The sequence below is a fragment of the Nothobranchius furzeri genome, chromosome 9 (assembly GCF_043380555.1).
Source record: "Nothobranchius furzeri strain GRZ-AD chromosome 9, NfurGRZ-RIMD1, whole genome shotgun sequence".
Taxonomy (NCBI): Eukaryota; Metazoa; Chordata; class Actinopteri; order Cyprinodontiformes; family Nothobranchiidae; genus Nothobranchius; species Nothobranchius furzeri.
Window position 1 is genome coordinate 76,129,719 of NC_091749.1, and position 20,370 is coordinate 76,150,088.

Below are 20,370 nucleotides of genomic sequence, written 5' to 3' on the forward strand. Positions count from 1 at the left end.
GGTTTTTAAATCTCATTTAAAGACCCTTTTTTACGATTCGGCTTTTAGACAGTGACTCATTTTAGTGTTTTATTGTGTCATTGTTTTAATGTGTTCTTAGTATTCCTCATGTTTTATCTGCTTTTGATCGGTATTTTTATCTTCTGTTTTAGTTCCTTAGATTGGTCGTGTTTTGTTTTAGCCTGTGCAGCACTTTGAGCAGCTCCCATGCTGCGTTTTAAACGTGCTATATAAATAAACTATGGTATGGTATGGTATAGGACATCCAGGTAAGGTTGGGTCCTCCCCCTCCTGGACATCCCCCTCCTCCGTGATGGGACTGCAGAGGAGCCATGGTCTACCTGAGGCCCGTGAGCCCAGGCCAGGCACTGTCGCATGTTCCCACTTTCTTCCCGGTAGCATACATGTCAGGACCCGACCCCCAAGGCCCCGCCCAGATCCCCACACGGGGCCGGCCACCCCCACACCCCGAGCCCCCATGCCCCAAAGCTGTGGAACCCGTTGCCCATTGGAGTTCGGCAGGCTCCATCACTGGCAACTTCACAGGGGCAACGCAGCTGCCAGGCAGTGAAATGGTTGTTTATAAGCTTTGACCAACCAGATCTGAGAAATTTGTGAAATTAAAATCAAGTAGACTCATTTAGTGTATTAAAGATCTTGAATAAGCCATGAAATAATAAACATTTATGTAGATTAATTATTAAATCACATTATATAGAACTTTCATTGTAGATACCAGAATGGGATTGTAAGGAACCTTTGGATTGAAATAAATCATGTTATGAGACCAAATAAGAACGCTTTTATTAAGGGAGTGAAAGTCTCGTTTTCAGCATGGGACCTTGGAGTTGCTGCATCATGTAAATAGTAGCAGAAAATAATTCAGGAGAAAGAATTTTTTATGACTACCTTCTTGATGGTGCTGCTAGCCATGGTTAAGCAAGGAATTGTTTTGGTACACGACATTCCTAGCAGAGGAAGTCTGCTGGACACCTGACTGTCCAATTGACCTCTGACATTGCAAATAGCTAGGGCTGAAACATCATCGAATGACTCGATTCATTAAATCACAGCAGTAGTCCACAACAAGGCATTGTAGCATGTAATTCACAAACGCTTCTATATTTGGATACACTTTAGACTGGATTATGTTGCCAACCGGTATATAATAAAATAGATATGCCACCATTACATTGTTACTAGAAGAAATGAAATGTTGTTATAATTTCCAGTAGATTACTACTAGTCATTTTACTGAAATAATTAAATTCTAGTGGTCATATGTGAATATATTTAGATATGTTCAGGCTAAGATGAGTGATATTAAACCTAAAATTTCAATCAAATGTGAGTCAAATTTTGCAACTTAAAATATTTATTCATTGTAAATTTCAGCTGGGAAAGGGAACTAGACAACATTAATTTAGTACATATTGTTGATCCTTTTGTCATTTTGTTTTATTTTTTATAATTTTCGCAGCAGACCACAGTCTCATTTCACTTGAATGTCGTCAAATAGAATACTCGATTCATAGATGGACGATTCAATAGAATCCTCGAATACTAAAATATTCTATAGCTGCAGCCCTACGAATAACCTTGGACATTTTCAACTCTACATAACAAACACTTGTTAAAAGTGAACTCCCTTCCTATTTTCCTCAATTGCAGCCAGAGCTCCAAGCTCAGCAGAAGCTTACAGTTCATGCTAGGGGATGTACGAACTAGTCGACTAGTCGACTTCACGGCTTTGTAGTGACTTTTTATGCCTGTCATCAACTAGTCGCTGTCACGTGATAATGACTGACAAGATGCAGTCCTCGGAAAAGACAGCAGGTGATGAGCCCCTGCGCATCTGGATCGAGGCGGAGGCAACGCGCTGTGCGGTACTGACACCGGCGGTAAAACGGACATTTAACCTAACTGTGACCTTTTCCCTCTTGCAATTTAACCTTCCCCTCACCCCCATCCTAATCTTAACCAGTTTGTGCATGCAAAGCTCTGATCGTTGACGTGCGCTCCAGACATTGCGTCCTGAGCACCGCCAAATCAGGTGTCACCACCTCAAAAGCAAATTAAACACACGATCGTTCATGTCTGCTCATTTCCTTTCATGTTTTCTGTCTGTTATTTGTGCCTGATGCGTTTCGCTGCTGCGGAGCGAGGCTCTTCACCTGTTTTGTTCTCCGGTGACGCACCCCCAAGATTCCACTATCTCCACTCCGCTCCGCTCCGGCATGAACTCCGCAGCAAAAACGGTCCCGTTGTAGTCGGCCGGCGAGCAGCGGCACTCCGCTGTTTTTGCGGTCGGTAGATCTTTTTAGAACTGCAGTTCAAAGGTAACTCATAAGGTGAATATATATGAACCCAGGTAGCAGTTTCTCTTTAGGATTGAGAGGAGATGCAGGAAGATAATAAACAGACAAGACAGAAAAATAGTCAAATAATAACAAGTTTGTTTTCGTACCTGGTGGTTGCAACAAACAGACACCACTGAAGGTAATCAGAAGTGAGGAACAGAAAATGAAATAATTATTTTAATGTTTAGAGCAGCAGGAACTCCGAGAGGCTGCAGGCGCATCAGTGAGTTTGCGGCTGCTGCGCAGGGGGAGGGGGGAGAGGGCTGAAGCAGGATGCAGAAACTACCGTTATTAAAAGAGATGTGTTAACTTAGAAAATGTGGGCGCAATTTTAATTGTCAAAAACTCCAGCGAACCTACCGACCGACCCCCCCCCCCCCCCCCCCCCCCGCTTCCGGCGTATGACGTCATCAACGACTAGTCGAAGTCGACTCGACTTTCATTACTTGACTGTCGACTTTAAAAATACTAAAGTCGTGCAGGCCCTAGTTCATGCTAAATGATCATTCTGTGTTGAATCAACCAGATTTTTCAGTGGAAAAATTTCAGCGGCTTAAAAATTACATTAACTCATTCACTGCCAGCCATTTCCTGATCGCTACAGGCCTTCGCTGCCAGCGTTTCTCACAGTTTTTACTGTTTTTTTAAGAATCACAGAATGTTGAGTGCTAGGATGATGTTGACTCCAAAACAACCAAAACAAAGAGGAGACTCGCCTCTTACATCAGGAAGAATCCGCGTGTTTCGAGCGGTATCCGTTCTTTCGTAATCCGTTGTCGAATTGTGATCGGCAGACGCTTTTCCGGTTCGCGCCTCACTTTTTTTTTTTTACAGGAATGGCCCAAAGCGATCTCCTAACATGGATTTTCTGCTCCCTGATCATGTGATGTGTGACATATGCGGTTGAAGATCAGCTTTAGAGCTGAGATGTTTGTTCTCTCGGCGCAGGGGCTCGTTCTGATGCCCAAACAGTAAAAAATGTGCAAATGACAACTTAAGTCATCACTGGCAGTGAACGGTTGGATAAAAAATGACAACTTTAGTTGACATTGGCAGTCAATGAGTTAACCTTAGTTTCTTCATCAATCAAATATTAAAGGCTCAATATTGTTATGGACTATTACATTTTATTCAATACCTTTATATTCTATAGACAGTTTATTAGAAATAACCACTTACAAATCGTTACACCAGAAGCATAGGTTTTCACGCATGCTTGTTGGCTGTCTGAGACTGATTTGGGTTGTGAGAAGGCTCAAAAAGCTGTCGCAGACCCGGACTGACTGGACGACCACAGATATGCAAATCACCCATAGTTCACCGTTTTTTACACGATTTGGCCCCCGACGTAGGATTTGGCTAAGACGGCCGCAAATCACGCTGTGTGATCCAGGCTTAAGACACAGGTTTGTGGACATGAACAGTAAATGTAACATCTGTGATCAGATTTGTTAAGCATAACATGGAAATCTCAGCAATTCAATAAAGAATCTTGTTGTTCATGGCATTCATCTGTGAGCCGAAGCACAACCCGTCTTCTACTGCAACAAGAAGTAGACCCAAGTCCACAAGCTTACTCTGGAGGTGTTATCGGGATCATTTCTCTGCAGCGATTCGTGTTTTCTATGTTTTTAGTTTTTGTTTACCTCTTCTCTATACTGCATGTTTATATTTCATTCGTTAAACACAAGAAAAACATTTTAAAAAGTTTTTATTCTTGAAATGACTTAAAACCAGGTATTGTTAACTGGTACCCAAAAAAATCTAATTGTGTCAAGCCCAAATTATGACCTGCATCTGTTGCTTTCTTTTCCAGTTTACGTCATTATTGCCATTTTCTGCTTTGCATCTGCCTCGGCGCTCTTCAGCTGTCTGGATGCTGTGATGGATCTGATTGGTTGTAACTCTTTAAGGTAGTCATTTTATTCCTGCCAAAAAAAAAACACACACATTCAGATGGGTGTGTGCACGCGGGACCAAGCGAGCAATCTTCCCCATGTGACAGACCACATTTGTTTGAGTTAAATATTTTTTATTTCTATTTTTAGTGTTTCTGTCCGAAACAGGAGCTTCTCTGTGAGGTCTGTCCTTCTGGCTGCTGTGTGCATAACCATTGCTGTGATCTGGGGAGTGTACAGAAATGAGGACAGGTATTTAATAGCTCAACACAACACACACACACACACACACACACACACACACACACACACACACACTTGTCTTGTTTCTGTTTGCCTGTTTCCTGGTGAAAGTATATATTTTTCTCTCTAACATAAAACAGATTTTCTATTCTCGTTTTAGGTAAGTTAGGGTCAACGTTGTTTTATTTGCTGAACCCCATAATAATAATAACATTATACATGCCTGCAAACTTATCGCTTTCAGCAAAAATTTCCGTTTTTGAAGCCAAATATAGCGTTCACGTGAATCGTATTCATCCAAAGGGTTTTTGGTTGTTCAGTGCTTACTTGCTTGGCTTGGCCGGGCAAAGCAGATGCAGAACCATCCTTCAAGTTCAAACCTTCATTGCAAAACTGAAAAGCTGCATCGATGCAAAACTTCTTCTGACTAGGGATGGGTACCTTTGACATTTGAATCGATTCGGTACTAATTTCCTGTACCTAGGTATCGATACCGGTAACGGTGCCAATTTTCGATACTTCTGAGTGTTTAATATTCTAATTCTCTTTTATAATTAAATACATATTTTTCTAAATATATAACCATATTTGATAAATATCATGATAAATAACATTCAACTGTTTGTATTTTAACATCGTCCTTGTAGTTTTATAAGCTGATAATTAAACAGAAGCAAACATCTTTACTGTGAACTAAATTTACTGTGTATCTTCATTCCTTTTGCCATTTGATTTTTCCTACTGGGAAGTTAGAATTTCCGAGGAGAAAGTGAACGCACCATTAGCTGATAACAATAGTGGCAATGGAAGTTAATTTATCAAGCTAACGTTATCTTAAACAGTTTATTTAACTGCTGGAGCAGATTAAAACGATGATGCCTCACACTTAGATCGTTGTCGCTGGTTTCATCTTCACCCAGTCACCCGTCGCATTTAGTAAAGTGAAGCCAAACTTTAGAGCGCGTTCATGTTCTTCTAGTTGGAAATTCGGGGTTCAGAGGAGAAAGTGAACGCACCATTAGCGAAACGGAAGCTAACATATCAAGCTACCGTTATCTTAAACATTTTATTTACCTACCGGAGCAGATTAAGATGAGGATGTCTCACTTAGATCGTTGTAGCTGGTTTCGTCATCACCCAGTTACCCAACACATTTAGTGAAGTGGACCCAAGCTTTAGCGTGCGTTCTTTCTACCATGCTGCTCTGTTTACTTCTGGCTCGCAGCGACCGACGACATAACGCTCTTATTCCTAGAAAGAAGAGCTGCTCCATCCAAAGCGGGATGGATGCCGTCTCTTCGCATCAGACCAGGTTTTCCCAAAAGTTTTCCAATTATCAATGTAGCCCATGTTGTTTTCAGGACACCACCTAGACAACCAACGATTGAAGAACAGCATGCGGCTAAACATTAGAGCCCGACTGATATGCTTTTTTTGGGACCAATACCGATATAAAACTTTTAACAAAGGCCGATAGCCGATATAATGGCCGATACATCTCCCTCACAAAAAAGAAATAAAAATAAAAATGTTTTTAAGATTAAACCCTTCATTCTCTGCCTTTTTGATGCAAACTTATTTCTCTATTACACACCAAAGAACTGTCTCAATTCAATTCAAGTTTATTTATAAAGCGCCAAATCACGACAAGAGTCGTCTCAAGGCACTTCACATAATAAACATTCCAATTCAGGTCAGTTCATTAAGCCAATCAGAAATAATGTTTCCTATATAAGGAACCCAGCAAATTGCTTCAAGTCACTGACTAGTGTCAGTGACTATACAGCAATCCTCATACTAAGCAAGCATAAAGCAACAGTGGAGAGGAAATCTCCCTTTTAACAGAAAGAAACCTCCAGAGAATCCTGGCTCAGTATAAGCAGCCATCCTCCACGACTCACTGGGGATCGAGAGGACAGAGCACACACACACACGCACGCACACACACACACACACACACACACACACACACACACACACACACACACACACACACACACACACACACAATAATGTGTCTATAGTTACATTGTGACGTTTTAGTAAATATTCTATTTGGTGAGAGATAAACTTTATTGTATTTGTCCTAGTGGATCTATAATTAAACTGATAAACTAGTAGTAGCACATCCAACGTCAAGGAAAGCAAAAAGTTTTTATCAGGAGAGGGAGAATGTTTAAGTGGTTAGCAGCAGTGTGCTAGACGATAGCCCCCTCCATGAGGCCACCACAGCTCAGCAGAACATCGTTGTAGCTTCTTCTGGGGAGAAAAACACTTAGAGAGAAAATAAAGTTAACAGCTGAAATAGCAGAAAATAATGCAGTTAAAGAGCAGACTGTAGAATAAAGCAGTAGAGTGTGGAAAGTGGTCAGTGTATCCTCCAGCAGTCTAAGCCTATAGCAGCATAACTACAGAGATAACTCAAGATAATCTATCCTATTTAGATGGAGGCATGTTGGAGGCAGGGCAAGGGAGAGCCGTCTTTACCGACTGTACACTCCACCTCCCTCTACTCCCCCACTTGTCCAGATTTAGGCTAACATCAGATTTTAACCATAGGCCCTATCAAATAAAAATGTTTTAAGCCTATTCTTAAAAGTAGACAAAGTGTCTGCCTCACGGACTAAATCTGGGAGCTGGTTCCACAGGAGAGGAGCCTGATAACTAAAAGATCTGCCTCCCATCCTAATTTTAGATATTCTGGGAACCACCAGTAGACCTGCAGTCTGAGAGCGAAGTGCTTGGTTAGGAACGTATGGAACAATCAGAACACTGATGTATGATGGAGCTTGATTATTAAGAGCTTTATATGTGAGAAGAAGGATCTTAAAATCTATTCTGAATTTAACAGGTAGCCAATGTAGGGAAGCTAAGACAGGAGAGATATGATCTCTCTTTTTAATCCTCATCAGAACTCTAGCTGCAGCATTTTGGACAAGCTGAAGACTTTTAACTACGTTCTGTGGACTTCCTGAGAGTAATGGATTACAGTAATCCAGTCTTGATGTAATAAATGCATAAACTAGTTTTTCAGCATCACTCCTGGAAAGGATGCTTCTAATCTTAGCAATATTCCGAAGGTGGAAAAAGGAAATCCTACAAACCTGTTTAACCTGGGATTTGAATGACATGTCCTGGTCAAAGATAACACCAAGGTTCCTTACTTTGTTCTCTGAGATTAATGTAATGCCATTCAGGTCAGACGACTGGCTAAGCGATTTCCTTTTCTGGATTTCTGGTCCAAAGATAAGAACTTCCGTCTTGATTTAAAAGCAAAAAGTTGAGAGTCATCCAATTTTCTTATATCCTCAAGACAAGCCTGTAATCTACCCAACCGATTAGGTTCATCAGGGTTAATGGATAAATATAGCTGAGTGTCAGCATAACAGTGGAAGTTTATCCCATGCTGTCTAATGATTTTACCAATTGGGAGCATATATATAGTAAAAATAATTGGTCCAAGCACTCAACCCTGTGGTACTCCACAAGTAACCCTGGAGTATGAAGACGATTTGTCATGTACATTTACAAAATCAAATCTGTCAGACAGGTAGGATTTAAACCAGCCTAGCGCTGCTCCTTTGATCCCTACAACATGTTCAAGTCTTTCTAAAAAAACATTGTGATCAACTGTGTCAAAGGCAGCACTGAGATCTAACAAGACTAGAACAGACACAAGATTCTTATCTGAGGCCATGAGAATATCATTTGTAACTCTCACTAATGCAGTTTCAGTGCTGTGATACTCTCTAAAACCAGACTGAAATTCCTCAAACAGAGCATTAGTGTTTAAATGCTCACATACTTGGATGGCCACTATTTTCTCCAGGACTTTGGATAAAAATGGAAGGTTAGATATTGGTCTATAATTCATTGGGTCATCTGTATCCAGAGAAGGCTTCTTAAGTGAAGGTTTGATTACAGCAACCTTAAAATCCTGTGGTACATATCCATTTACTAAGGATAGATTGATTATATCTAGAATGGGGGCAGTAACCAAAGGAAATGCTTCTTTAAATAATTTGGTTGGGATTGGATCCAAAATGCAAGTTGAAGGTTTAGATGAAGCTAATATTTTTGATAACTCTGAAAGCTCAACTGGATCAAAACGGTTCAAGCACAGATGAGGTTCTACAGTCACCTCTGATGTTGCCTCACTTACTGAGGAAGAAGAAATCGCATTAGGGAGGATGCTAAAGATTTTGTTTCAAATAGAATTAATTTTACTTGTAAAAAATCCCATGAAGTCATTGCTGCTGAGGGCTAAGGGAATAGATGGCTCAGAGCTATGATTCTGTGTAAGTTTAGCAACTGTACTGAAAAGAAATTTAGGATTATGCTTATTCTCCTCAATTAATGCTGAGAAATAAGCAGTTCTAGTTTGTTGAAGCTTATGTTTATAAAGCTCAAGACTATTTTTCCAGGATAGGTAGGCCTCCTCATGATGCGTAGAGCACCATGTTCTCTCCAATTTCCTAGTGTTTTGTTTTAAGGCTCGTAAATGAGAATTAAACCAGGGAGCCAACTTCCTGTCCCTAATTACTTTCTTTTTTAAAGGGACAACGTCATCTAATGCCACACGTAAAGAGGAAGTAACATGATGAACTAAGGCATCAATTTGTGAGGGGCTAGAACTGAAAATATTGCCGTCTGCTACGTGCCTCTGAGATGCTGAGGACAGTAAAGATGGAACAGTTGATTTAAAAGACGCAACTGCGTTGTCAGATAGAGACCGACTATAGTGAAATTTACATTCATGTCTCGAGAACTCAGTTATTATAAACTCAAAGGTTATCAGAAAGTGGTCCGAGAGGACTGGATTATGTGGAAAGATTATTTCCTCACACTCAGTGCCATAAGTCAGCACAAGGTCCAATGTATGATGGCAGGAGTGGGTGGAGCTATGTATTCTTTGAGTAAAACCAATAGAGCTCCGGACCCCACGTGACTCTCAGTTAGTAGACGTCATATTGGCAGGTAAAAGAAGGTAAACAAACACGGGTCGTAACCATGAACGTGAACGGGATCAGCTTGGATTTTACTTCGTCGGAATTTACTTCACACTTTAAAACCAAAGAAATCGTTTTATATAGTCAGAAATTAAATAGACTAAACATCTCCGACACTTACCGTGCCCCTGGGATACTTTTTAAAAACACCAGAAGCTGTCGGAGCGGACTTCTTACCGGACCTGGCCAGGGAACCCCTTGGGATTCCCCCAGAGGAGCTGGCCCAGGCGGCTGGGGAGAGGGAAGTCTGGGCCTCTCGACGCTACTGCCCCCGCATCCCGACTCCGGATACACGGATGAAAATGGATGGATGGATGAACAAATAGCAGATTTACATGTAAGTAGTTTAAATAGAGTGCTGTGCTGTTTGAATGTATAAACTGAACGCCAAGAGAAGTCACTAGTTTTTTTTCCGTGAATAAAATAAATATGTCAGGCAGGAGCATCTCAGGATCTGTCTGAGATCTGTCTCAGTGAGACAGATAATAGCAATCCAAAGTGCTTTTTATGTGTGATCTGACAATTGATCAACCATTGCTTAAAAATGAAATACAGCTTAGCAGGTTAATTGCTGTGATCAAAAAACACGTAAACGGCAGCACGCAGAACTCACAAGGCAACGTTTTACGTGACGTTTACTTGTTACTATGAGTAATGAGAAAGAAAATGCCACGCCAAAATAAGTTTAGGAAGCCCACTAAGAATCGTAATAAAAGCATTTAAAATAAATACCATACACAGTTGAGGAAACGTTGGTTTAAGTACCTGATATGAAGTGGTCGCTGCATACGTGAAAACTTTTACTCTCGGGATCCCACAGTTTAATTTCAGCCCGGTCACTAACGCGTTTTATTACAATGATCCAACGTTTGCGGCGCTCCGGATCTTGGGGAATCCTGTAGATGGCTCATTCCTTATGTCGTCCGCGTTTGTTCTGCATCCTGGGGCACAACAGGAATCTACCATATTTCCCGTTTGATTGAGTTTTCTGACAATAACAAATAGTCCAGCTGCGGTCTTCTGCCTGCCAATATGGCGCCGTTTCGATTTGAACTGTTGCATGCCAGGAGAAGTGACGTCAACTCCCGGAGCTCTATTGAGTCTAAGATATTACTAAAGGCTAAATTGAGGCAATCATTTTCAATGTCCACATGAATGTTGAAATCCCCCACTACAATGACCTTATCAGTATTTAGCACCAAATCAGATAAAAATCAGAGATCTGATCCAAAAACTCAGAGTAAGGGCCTGGTGGACGATATAAAACTACAAACAAGAGTGGTTTTACAGTTTTGCAATCTGGATTAGGAAAACTAAGAATAAGATGTTCGAACGAACTGTAACTATTAATTGGTAAGGGACTGATTAATAAGTCTGAATGAAAAATGGTTGCCACTCCTCCTCCTCGCCCTGTACCTCGAGCAATATGATGATTTAAATAATTTAAAGGAGTCGACTCGTTTAAGCTAACATAGTCCTCTTGCTGCAGCCAGGATTCTGTGAGAGAGAGCAAAGAGATCTGATTATCACAAATCAAGTCATTAACTAACAAAGTCTTAGAAAAAATGGATCTAATGTTCAACAACCCACATTTAATTTTTCTAGTTTTCTGCTCAGTTGAATTTGTTCTAATATTTATGAGATTTCCATGATTTGCTTTATTAAGCCTGATATTTAATCTGTGTGGTTTTGGCCGTGGGCAGGACACTGTCTCTATGGGGTAGTGGGTGGGTAACAGTACAGAAGCTGCAGAGGGGTGGGTTAAACTACGACTCTGCTTCCTGGTCTGGACCCTGGGTTGTCATGGAGGACTAATAAAACTGGCCATGTTCCTAGAAAGAAGAGCTGCACCATCCAAAGAGGGATGGATGCCGTCTCTCCGCATCAGACCAGGTTTTCTCCAAAAAGTTTTCCAATTATCAATGTAGCCCACGTTGTTTTCAGGACACCACCTAGACAGCCAGCGGTTGAAGGACAGCATGCAGCTAAACATGTCGTCACTGGTCCGATCAGGCAGGGGGCCAGAGAAAATTACGGAGTCCGACATTGTTTTGGCAAACTTACACACCGAAGCAACATTAATTTTAGTGACCTCCGATTGGCGTAACCGGGTGTCGTTACTGCCAGCGTGAATAACAATCTTACTGTATTTACGCTTATCCTTAGCCAGCAGTTTCAGGTAAGATTTAATGTCGCCCGCTCTGGCCCCAGGTAAACATTTAACTATGGTTGCTGGAGTCTCTAATGCCACGTTTCTGACTATGGAGCTGCCAATGATCAGAGTCGGCTTGTCAGTGGGTGCGTCACTGAGCGGGGATAATCTATTAGAAACGTGGACGGGTTGGTGGTGGCCCACGGGCTGGGTTCTATCCTTCCTGCGTACCGTCACCCAGCCGGCCTGAGGTCCCGGCTGCTCGGGTTCTGCTGGAGGATCGCTACAAGGTGGTTCTGAGCTAGTTAGCCCCGCGCTAGCTAAGTAGCTACGGCTGTTTACGGGTTTTTCAACAGTGCGGAGCCGGGACTCCAATTCCGACACCCTCGCCTCCAAAGCCACAAAAATGCTACATTTATTACACGTAGCCAGGGTCCGAAATTAAATTTTTTACTCACCGGCCAAGTTGGCTGGTAGATGATGAAAATCTACCGGCCAAAATTCTAAATGATTTAGATCCACCTAAAGCATGTTATTCTATATTATGTTGATTCCAAACAGAGTGTCAAAATAATTAAAACATAAATTAATAAGAAAAACAATTCTTTTGTCATTTTTACTATTTATTTATTTAGTTTTAGAGATGTTTTTATGAACTCTTTCATTGAAATCTAGTCAGACTCCTTGTTTTCTCTGTCCATGAAGTCTGGCCTCCTGCTTCTGACACCGTCTTTGTGCCAAAGCATTACAGCCTCATTTGGGTCCTATAGTCCTTGATCTCTGGAGGACACAGCTGCATCATGAGAACATCTGAAAGTGTGTCAGGGCTAGGGTTGTCACGGTAACCGGTGTAGCAGTAAACCCTGGTAAAAAAAAAGTAGACAATAATAATAACCGTCTTGTTTTAAAAAATATATATTATCTCGGTGGATTACCGTGGCTGCGGTGTAGGCGCGGTGACCCTTACCAGCCACCGTATCATCTGCTGAAGTTGCCGGCGGCACATGCGCACTTTGTTGTTTACGACCAAAACTTTCTTTAAGCTAAAGCTGAAATAATGGCCAAAGGAGAAGACGGCACTCGAGACATTTATTATCCCTCAAAGAAGACAAAGTCGGAAGTATGGACATTTTTTGGATATCTGAAGAATGCCGAGGGACAGTTGTCTGTGAAAAGCAGCAACGCTACGTGGCCATCATAATGTAGCCATTGTCTCACGACTCCGCCATCTCCGGTTCGCCACTCTTCACAAAATCTTCTGGTTGCCACTGGTCCTGGTGGTTTTTCTTCCAGTTCGACGAGTTTTCTTTTGAAAGGCTGGCTGACTCCAGTTAAAAACCGCCACATTTCACCGCTAGTTTAAACACGAAGCTAACCGCTAACTTGATAAACTGATTGAATGGGATAAGTGGAAATGACGTTGGATGTGGTGTTCGTTTCGCATACGTTTGTGTACGTTGCATGCAGGCAGATGGAGTGACTGGCAGGTGGATGATGCCGGATCACGCATTTTAGCTAAAACGCTAACGTTAGCTTGCCTTGCATTGACTGTAGAGTTGTGGGTGATGGTCACGCAGATGTGTCATGAGATTTGAAGCGTTGCTGCCTTTCACAGACACTTTTTCTGCACGTGCTGCAAACAGGATAGCCGTCTTCTATAAACTCCCTCGGCATTCTTCAAATATCCAAAAGATGCCCGTACTTCCCACTTTGTCTTCTTTGAGGGATAAAAATGTCCTCCTGAGCGCTGCCGTCTCCTCCTTTAGCCATTATTTCAGCTTTAGCTTCAAGAAAGTTTTGGTTGTAAACAACAAAGTGCGCATGTGCCGCTGGCGACTTCAGCCGATGATACGGTGGCTGGTAAGAGTCACCGCGCCTACACCGCAGCCACGGTAACCCACCGAGGTTATATAGTATTTTCAAAAACAAGACGGTTATTATTATTGTCAACCTTTTTTTTTTTTACAGGGGTTTACCGCTACACTGGTTACCGTGACAACCCTACCTGATCGGTCTGCTTTGATCTATTTTGAAAATTCCGATCAAAACCGATAGGGGCGCTATCGGCCGATTACGATCAAATGCCGATCCATCGGTGCATCCCTAGTCACAATCTATAATAAAAACTGTTAAAAACTATTAAGATGCTGAGGTCAGCCTGCAATAAAAGCCAAATCAAAAAATCGTGTCTTAAGAAGGGATTTAAAATGCTCTAGATTCTGTGTGGTCCTGATGTTGAGAGGTAGCTTGTTCCACAGTTTGGGCCCAACCACAGAGAACGCTCTGTCGCCGCGAGTCTTGTGGCGGGTTTTTGGAACTGTTAAACGAGCTTGAGAGCTGGACCTCATGGTTCTGGCAGGGACGTAAGCGGACAGCAGCTCAGAGATGTAAACTGGGGCCAGGCCATGAAGGGATTTAAAAACAAAAAGTAAAATTTTGAAACGGATCCTGTAAGAGACGAGAAGCCAATGGAGAGAGGTCAGAACCGGGGTTATGTGATCCCACTTGCTGGTTCCAGTCAGCAAGCGGGCCGCTGCATTTTGGACCAGCTGAAGTCGGTGTGGGGAGGACTGGTCCAGGCCAGAATACTGGGAGTTGCAGTCGTCCAATCAGCAAGACACGAACAGGTGGATGACATGTTCGAGGACATTAGCAGGAATGTATGGCTTCACCTTTGCTAAAACCTGATTGGACCACTGCACTCACCTGTCTGTGAAGATTAAAAGAACCATCTAAAAACACACCAAGGTTTTTAACACCGGGTTTTAGAAAACCAGAACAAGGACCAAGAGGACCAACAGCGTTGTTTAAAAGATTAGAACTTTTTTTTTTATCTCATTCAGTTTCAGTCTAGGTCACACCTTCCTGCATCTAATCAACACGATGACTCACCATCAATAGAGGCTAATGACTCATCAGGAGATGGAGAGGCGGGGTACTCAGAGTAGTTTCTGCTCTTTAAATAACAACAGACAGCTACAGCTTATGAGCTTGACTCTCCCATATTCCAGTTAGAACTGACAAAGCTCCTCAGAGGAGAAGTTTATTACTAAACAGGTACTTCTAAATGACTTGAGCAAACTGTGTCAAAAGACCTACCGGTATTTAAACTCAGAACTGTGTTGCAAACCCTCAGAAAACAGTGTGACCCCTGACCTCATGTTAACCAGTTTAATGACTCCAGCCTGTCTGTGACCACAGGTCTACGCTCTGGTCCAGAGAACGGGATACAGTAAAATAAATACTAGGTATCATCAAATAACACTCATGGGCTACTTCACAGCTGTAGCTACATTTCAAGTCAAAGTCAGTTTAATTGTCACTTCTGCCACATGTACAGGACATACAGAGAAATTAAATTACATTACTCTCAAACTCTCGCTAGATAGAAAATAAACATTTAGTATAAAAACAGTAACCAAGTTCAGAGAGACTGTGGGGGAAAAGAGAGGAGAGGTGGGAGAGCCGGGAGGGAGTTTAGCTTCCTAACTGCCTGATGGATAAAGCTGTCCTTCAGTCTGTTGGTCCTGGCCTTGAGACTCCGCAGTCTCCTCCCTGACGGCAGCAGCTCGAAGAGGCTTTGCATTGGGTGAGTGGGATCAGCCGCAATGCGAAGGGCCTTTTTTGTGAGGCGGGCGCTGTAAATGTCTGGTAGGGAGGGGAGAGAGACCCCAATTACCTTCTCTGCTGCTCTCACTATACGTTGGGGGGTTTTAAGGCAGGAAACGTTGCAGGCTCCGAACCACACAGTGATGCCGCACGACAGGATGCTCTCAATGGTGCCTCTGTAGAAAGTGTACAGGATGGGGGCTGGTGCTCTTGCTCTTCTTAGTTTGCGGAGGAAGAAGAGACGCTGCTGTTCTACCAGCATTATGAAGACCAATAAGCAGATAAAAGGTTAAATCTAAACATTTCATTACAAAAAGCCAACTAATAAAATTCTGCACTGATAAAATGATATTTTCAGCTAAATAAATATTTATTGTACGTATAAATAATGCTGGAATGAAGCTGAATCATTTAGTAAACAGTTGTGTGTTCAAATAAAAACCAGTGTGACTTTAATCTGTCCCTCCTCATGTCACCATCTACAGAAACAGCCTTCTGGGACACCTGACCAACCAGGTGGATTTTATTTGTGACGTTTGTTTCCATAACTTTATAAAAGCTGCTGATGAAATGATCAGACTGTCTCCTCCCTTCGGTTCTCGCTGTCCCGTCGCGGTTCGCTCCGTTTCTTTCTGTGACGCTGCAAAGCTGGTTTCCCTCTAATAGTGATTTTTGGAGTAACATGAATTACATCATGTAATACCTCGTTGGAAAGCTCGTTTTATGTACTTTTAGAAACCGTTTGAATTATTTTTATTCGATTAGTAATTCAGAAGTTATGAACCGGAGAATCTAGAGTGAGACACATCCGTGATTCTTTGTGAGTTTCTGCAACACTTCAGGAGAAGTCTCTCTCTCGTCTCATTTTCTGTCCCAGACATGCAGCTACCTGACTCTGCTCCACACACACTAGCCACGGACTCAAACACACGTAAACAAAAGCTCTGATATTAAAATCCATCCAGCTGACGTGAAGCAGGCAGAAAAAAAACTTACAGGTAGATGAACGCAGACTCCTGTCCGCCGGGAAAACACTGGTCTGTCGTCTCCATGGCTACAAGGTAGAGCGACAGCAAGGACAACCAATCACACGTTAGTATGATGCGGCAGAGCCAATCAGTGAGCTTGTAGGCGGGTTTAAGGGAAAATAGCCTTCAGCTTGAGGCGGCTGCCTCCGCATGGTCCTAGTGCCCGATTTGTATCACAGTATAACAGTTTTGTACGGTAAAATCTGACGAACAACCGGAAAAAGGGCACTCTGGGCACTTCGGACAAGGGGCATGTGCTCAAGCACCCCCCCGCACGTGCCTGTTCCTGAGATGGAAGAAGGAAGAGCCAACAAGAGAACTGACATGAGAATCCAGGGTGAGAGCTGGGTCAAAGGTCATGCCAATATTCCTGACAGAAGGTTTGGTGTGAGAAGCAAGCTGACCAAGAGAGTCTCTGACTTTGGGAACCAGCTTGTCTGGGGCACAGATGAGGATCTCAGTCTTATCTTCATTCAGCTGAAGAAAGCTCCCACCATCCAGGTTTTGATAGAGTCTAAGCAGGTGTGTAACAGCTGCAGCTTAGACATCTCATGGGACTTAAAGGAGATGTACAGTTGGATGTCTTCTGCATAAAGATGGTAGGAGATTCCTTTGAAGGAGCTCAGGATGTGCTGAAGAGGAAGCAGGTAGAGGAGGAAGAGCAGAGTTCCCAGCACAGAACCTTGTGGGACACCATGGGTAAGAGAGGTGGTGGAGGACCTAAACTTGGAGACGGCCACAGAAAAGGAGCGCTCAGAGAGATAAGAGGAGAACCACTCCAGAGCAGATCCTGATAGGCCTACCCAGTCTCTCAGCCTCTCCAGTAGCAGGTAACGGTCAACAGTGTCAAAGGCTGCAGTCAGGTCCAGCAGGACCAGAACAGAACAGTCCCCTGCATCACTGTGAGTCAGAAGGTCATTAGAGACCCTAAGAAGAGCTGTTTCAGTAGAATGAGCTCTACGAAAACCTGACTGGAAGCTATCATAGATGTTATGTTCATCAAGAGCAGCTGTGAGTTGTTTAGCCACAACCTTTTCCAAGATCTTGTAGATGAACGGAAGTTTAGAGATGGGTCTGAAGCTGCTATGGAGAGAGGGGTCGAGACTCGGTTTTTTAAGAAGCGGGTGGAGTACAGCGTTCTTAAAGTAAGCAGGGACCTGACCAGAAACCAGAGAAGCATTAATAATGGAGAGCACGCTGGGACCGATGGACTGAAAAGCACTTTTAAACAAAGATGAGGGTAAGATGTGGAGGGGGCATGCAGAGGTCTTCATAGAGTTAACTAGTTTGGTTAACTCAGGCAAAGAAACAGGAGCAAAGCTATCTAGGATGATGGGCCTGGTTGGAGTCGGGAGAGGCGGCGATTTGGCTGAAGGAGAGATGCTAGATCTGACCTTATTGACTTTGTCCACAAAGAAAGACAGAAAGTTCTCACACTGACCCAGTCCTACCTATAGAGAGTTGCAGTAATCAAGCCTAGAAATTACAAAAGCATGGAGTTCCCGCTCCAGTTGGGCTCTCGACAGCATAGGCTTGATTTTTGCAAGGCGTCTCAGATGAAAGAAACTGGACCGGATCACAGAATTGATGTGAGCATCAAATTTAAATCCAGCGTCAATTTTTACCCGTTTCTGTTCAACTAAACAACCTCACCCCCCGTTAAGTGCAGTAGACTGAAATGAAGAGCTTTATTTGGAAATATAACATGTCCAATTTTTAATGAATATATATATATAACATCTTTCTTCAACATGGACCCTGCTAATGAACTGTTTGTTAACCCACCAGAACCTTCTAGAAGTTCCAAAGACCAGATATAAGTCGAGGTGATCGCTCCTTCCAGACTGTTGCACTCCGACTCTGGAATGATATTCCTTTATCCTTACGTAGCATTGACAGTCTGGACGCTTTTAAAAAACAGCTAAAGATCCTTTTATTTAAAGCTGCTTTTACCAAAAATTTTTTTAACTCTGGCATTTGCTCGCGTTTTCCATTCAAACTCTGAACCTTGCATGGGTCTGCCAATTATGTCCCATAGTTGAAAAGCTGCACGAACTTCCTCTCGATATGTAGCGACATTTTCTCTCCAGCCAGATCTGCCTTTATATTTCTGCTTTTTCTTACACTTGACATCAAATGGATTACCACTTTTATATAGAGCATTCACCAAGTCCTCATACATAGAGCAGAGTTTACCTTTATGTTTCAGATTCTTACAATTGATATTATTGCACAAAATAGCTTCTTTTGCCAAGAAGATATTATTTAGATTTTGATTTGTGTTATTACTATAAGCCAAAATATCTTTGTCAAATGCCCCCATAGGAATCACTGGTTCTGAAAGATCCAAATTCGGCACTGGGATAGTTGTCCTAATATCAGCCACCTTTTGGATAAAATAATTCAGAAAGTCATTGCATAGCTCAATAGATGTTCTATATCATCAGTCTGAGGAAGCTGAAGAGCAGAGTTAACCATTTTCAAAAGTACTCGAGGATTATGCTTGTTTGTGGCCACCAGGTTAGACAGGTAATTACTTTTAGAGTCTTTCACTACCCTTTGATATTTGTGCCATGAGTCCTTTAAAAGCTGATGGGATACATGTAACCCATCCTTCTTCCACCTGTGCTCAGCCTTGCGGCACTCCCGTCTAGCCTCTCGAGTTGTCTCATTAAACCAAGGCTCAGGTTTTCGCCTCGGCTGCATGATTTTAAAAGGAGCCACAGAGTCTAAGATCTGGGAACAGGAGGACTGGAACCAGGTAGTCAGCTGATTTACATCTGAGACAGGCAGAGCGGGATGTGCGCGCAATTGAATTTTATACTGAAATCGGTATCACTGTCATAATTGTCCTCAGTTATATCAGGCAGTTGTTCCATACTAATAGTAACAGCGAAAGGAATATAATCTGAAACAGCAACCCCATACTTAAGAGTCATGTTATCCAGAGCTCCATGTATATCAGCTGTACTAATGCAGTGATCCAGCCCTGCTGTACTATGCCAGGCCTCACTTATATATGTATAGCTGTCTTTTGGTAAACACACTTTACTTGATAGAATAAGGTTATTATCTTCACACAACTGGGTTAAGTAATTATCAAACTGGGAGTTACTATCTGACAGGTCAGCATTGAAGTCTCCCACAACATATATACTATAGGTACTGCGGTCTTGAATAAATGTATCCATTCAACTCAAGTTTATTCAAATAGCGCCAAATCATGACAAGAGTCTTCTCAAGGACTTTCACACAGTAAACATTCCAATACAGGTCAGGTCATTAAGCCAATCAGAAGTAATGTTTCCTATATAAGGGACCCAGTAAATTGACACTAGTCAGTGACTTTACAGCAATCCTCATACTAAGCAAGCATGCAGCGACAGTGGAGAGGAAAACTTCCTTTTAACAGGAAGAAACCTTCAGAGAATCCTGGCTCAGTATAAGCAGCCATCCACCATGACTCACTGGGGATGGAGAAGACAGAGCAAACACACACATACAGGTGCTGGCCAGTAAATTAGAATATCATCAAAAGGTTGAAAATATTTCAGTAATTCCATTCAAAATGTGAAACTTGTACATTATATTCATGCAATGCACACAGACCAATGTATTTCTGATGTTTATTATGTTTAATTTTGATATTTATAGGTGACAACCAATGAAAACATCAAATCTGGTATCTCAGAAAATTAGAATATTCTAAAGGCCAATGAAAAAATGTTTGTTTCTCTAATGTTGGCCAACTGAAAAGAATGAACATGAAAAGAATGTGCATGTATAGCACTCAATACTTAGTCGGGGCTCCTTTTGCCTCAATAACTGCAGTAATGCGGCGTGGCATGGACTCGATCAGTCTGTGGCACTGCTCAGGTGTTATGAGAGCCCAGGTTGCTCTGATAGTCGTCTTCAGCTCCTCTGCATTGTTGGGTCTAGCGTATTGCATCCTCCGCTTCACAATACCCCATAGATTTTCTATGGGGTTAAGGTCAGGCGAGTTTGCTGGCCAATCAAGGACAGGGATACCATGGTCCTTGAACCAGGTGCTGGTGGTTTTGGCACTGTGTG

The 20,370-nt window shown here is 42.3% G+C and overlaps 1 protein-coding gene across 3 annotated transcripts in view; it reads left to right on the forward strand.

The window, feature by feature from the left end:
• LOC107373711 (signal peptide peptidase-like 2A) overlaps window positions 1-20,370 on the forward strand; it is a 119,806-nt gene that overhangs the window by 48,611 nt on the left and 50,825 nt on the right. For 2 of the 3 annotated variants that reach the window (XM_070555208.1, XM_070555209.1), the window contains exons 7-8: window positions 4,177-4,273; window positions 4,409-4,510. The exons of the other annotated variant lie outside the window; for it this stretch is intronic. In XM_070555208.1, coding sequence (XP_070411309.1) covers window positions 4,177-4,273; window positions 4,409-4,510 — 199 coding nt within the window. The remainder of the gene's footprint in view (window positions 1-4,176; window positions 4,274-4,408; window positions 4,511-20,370) is intronic. 3 annotated transcript variants of the gene reach the window in all.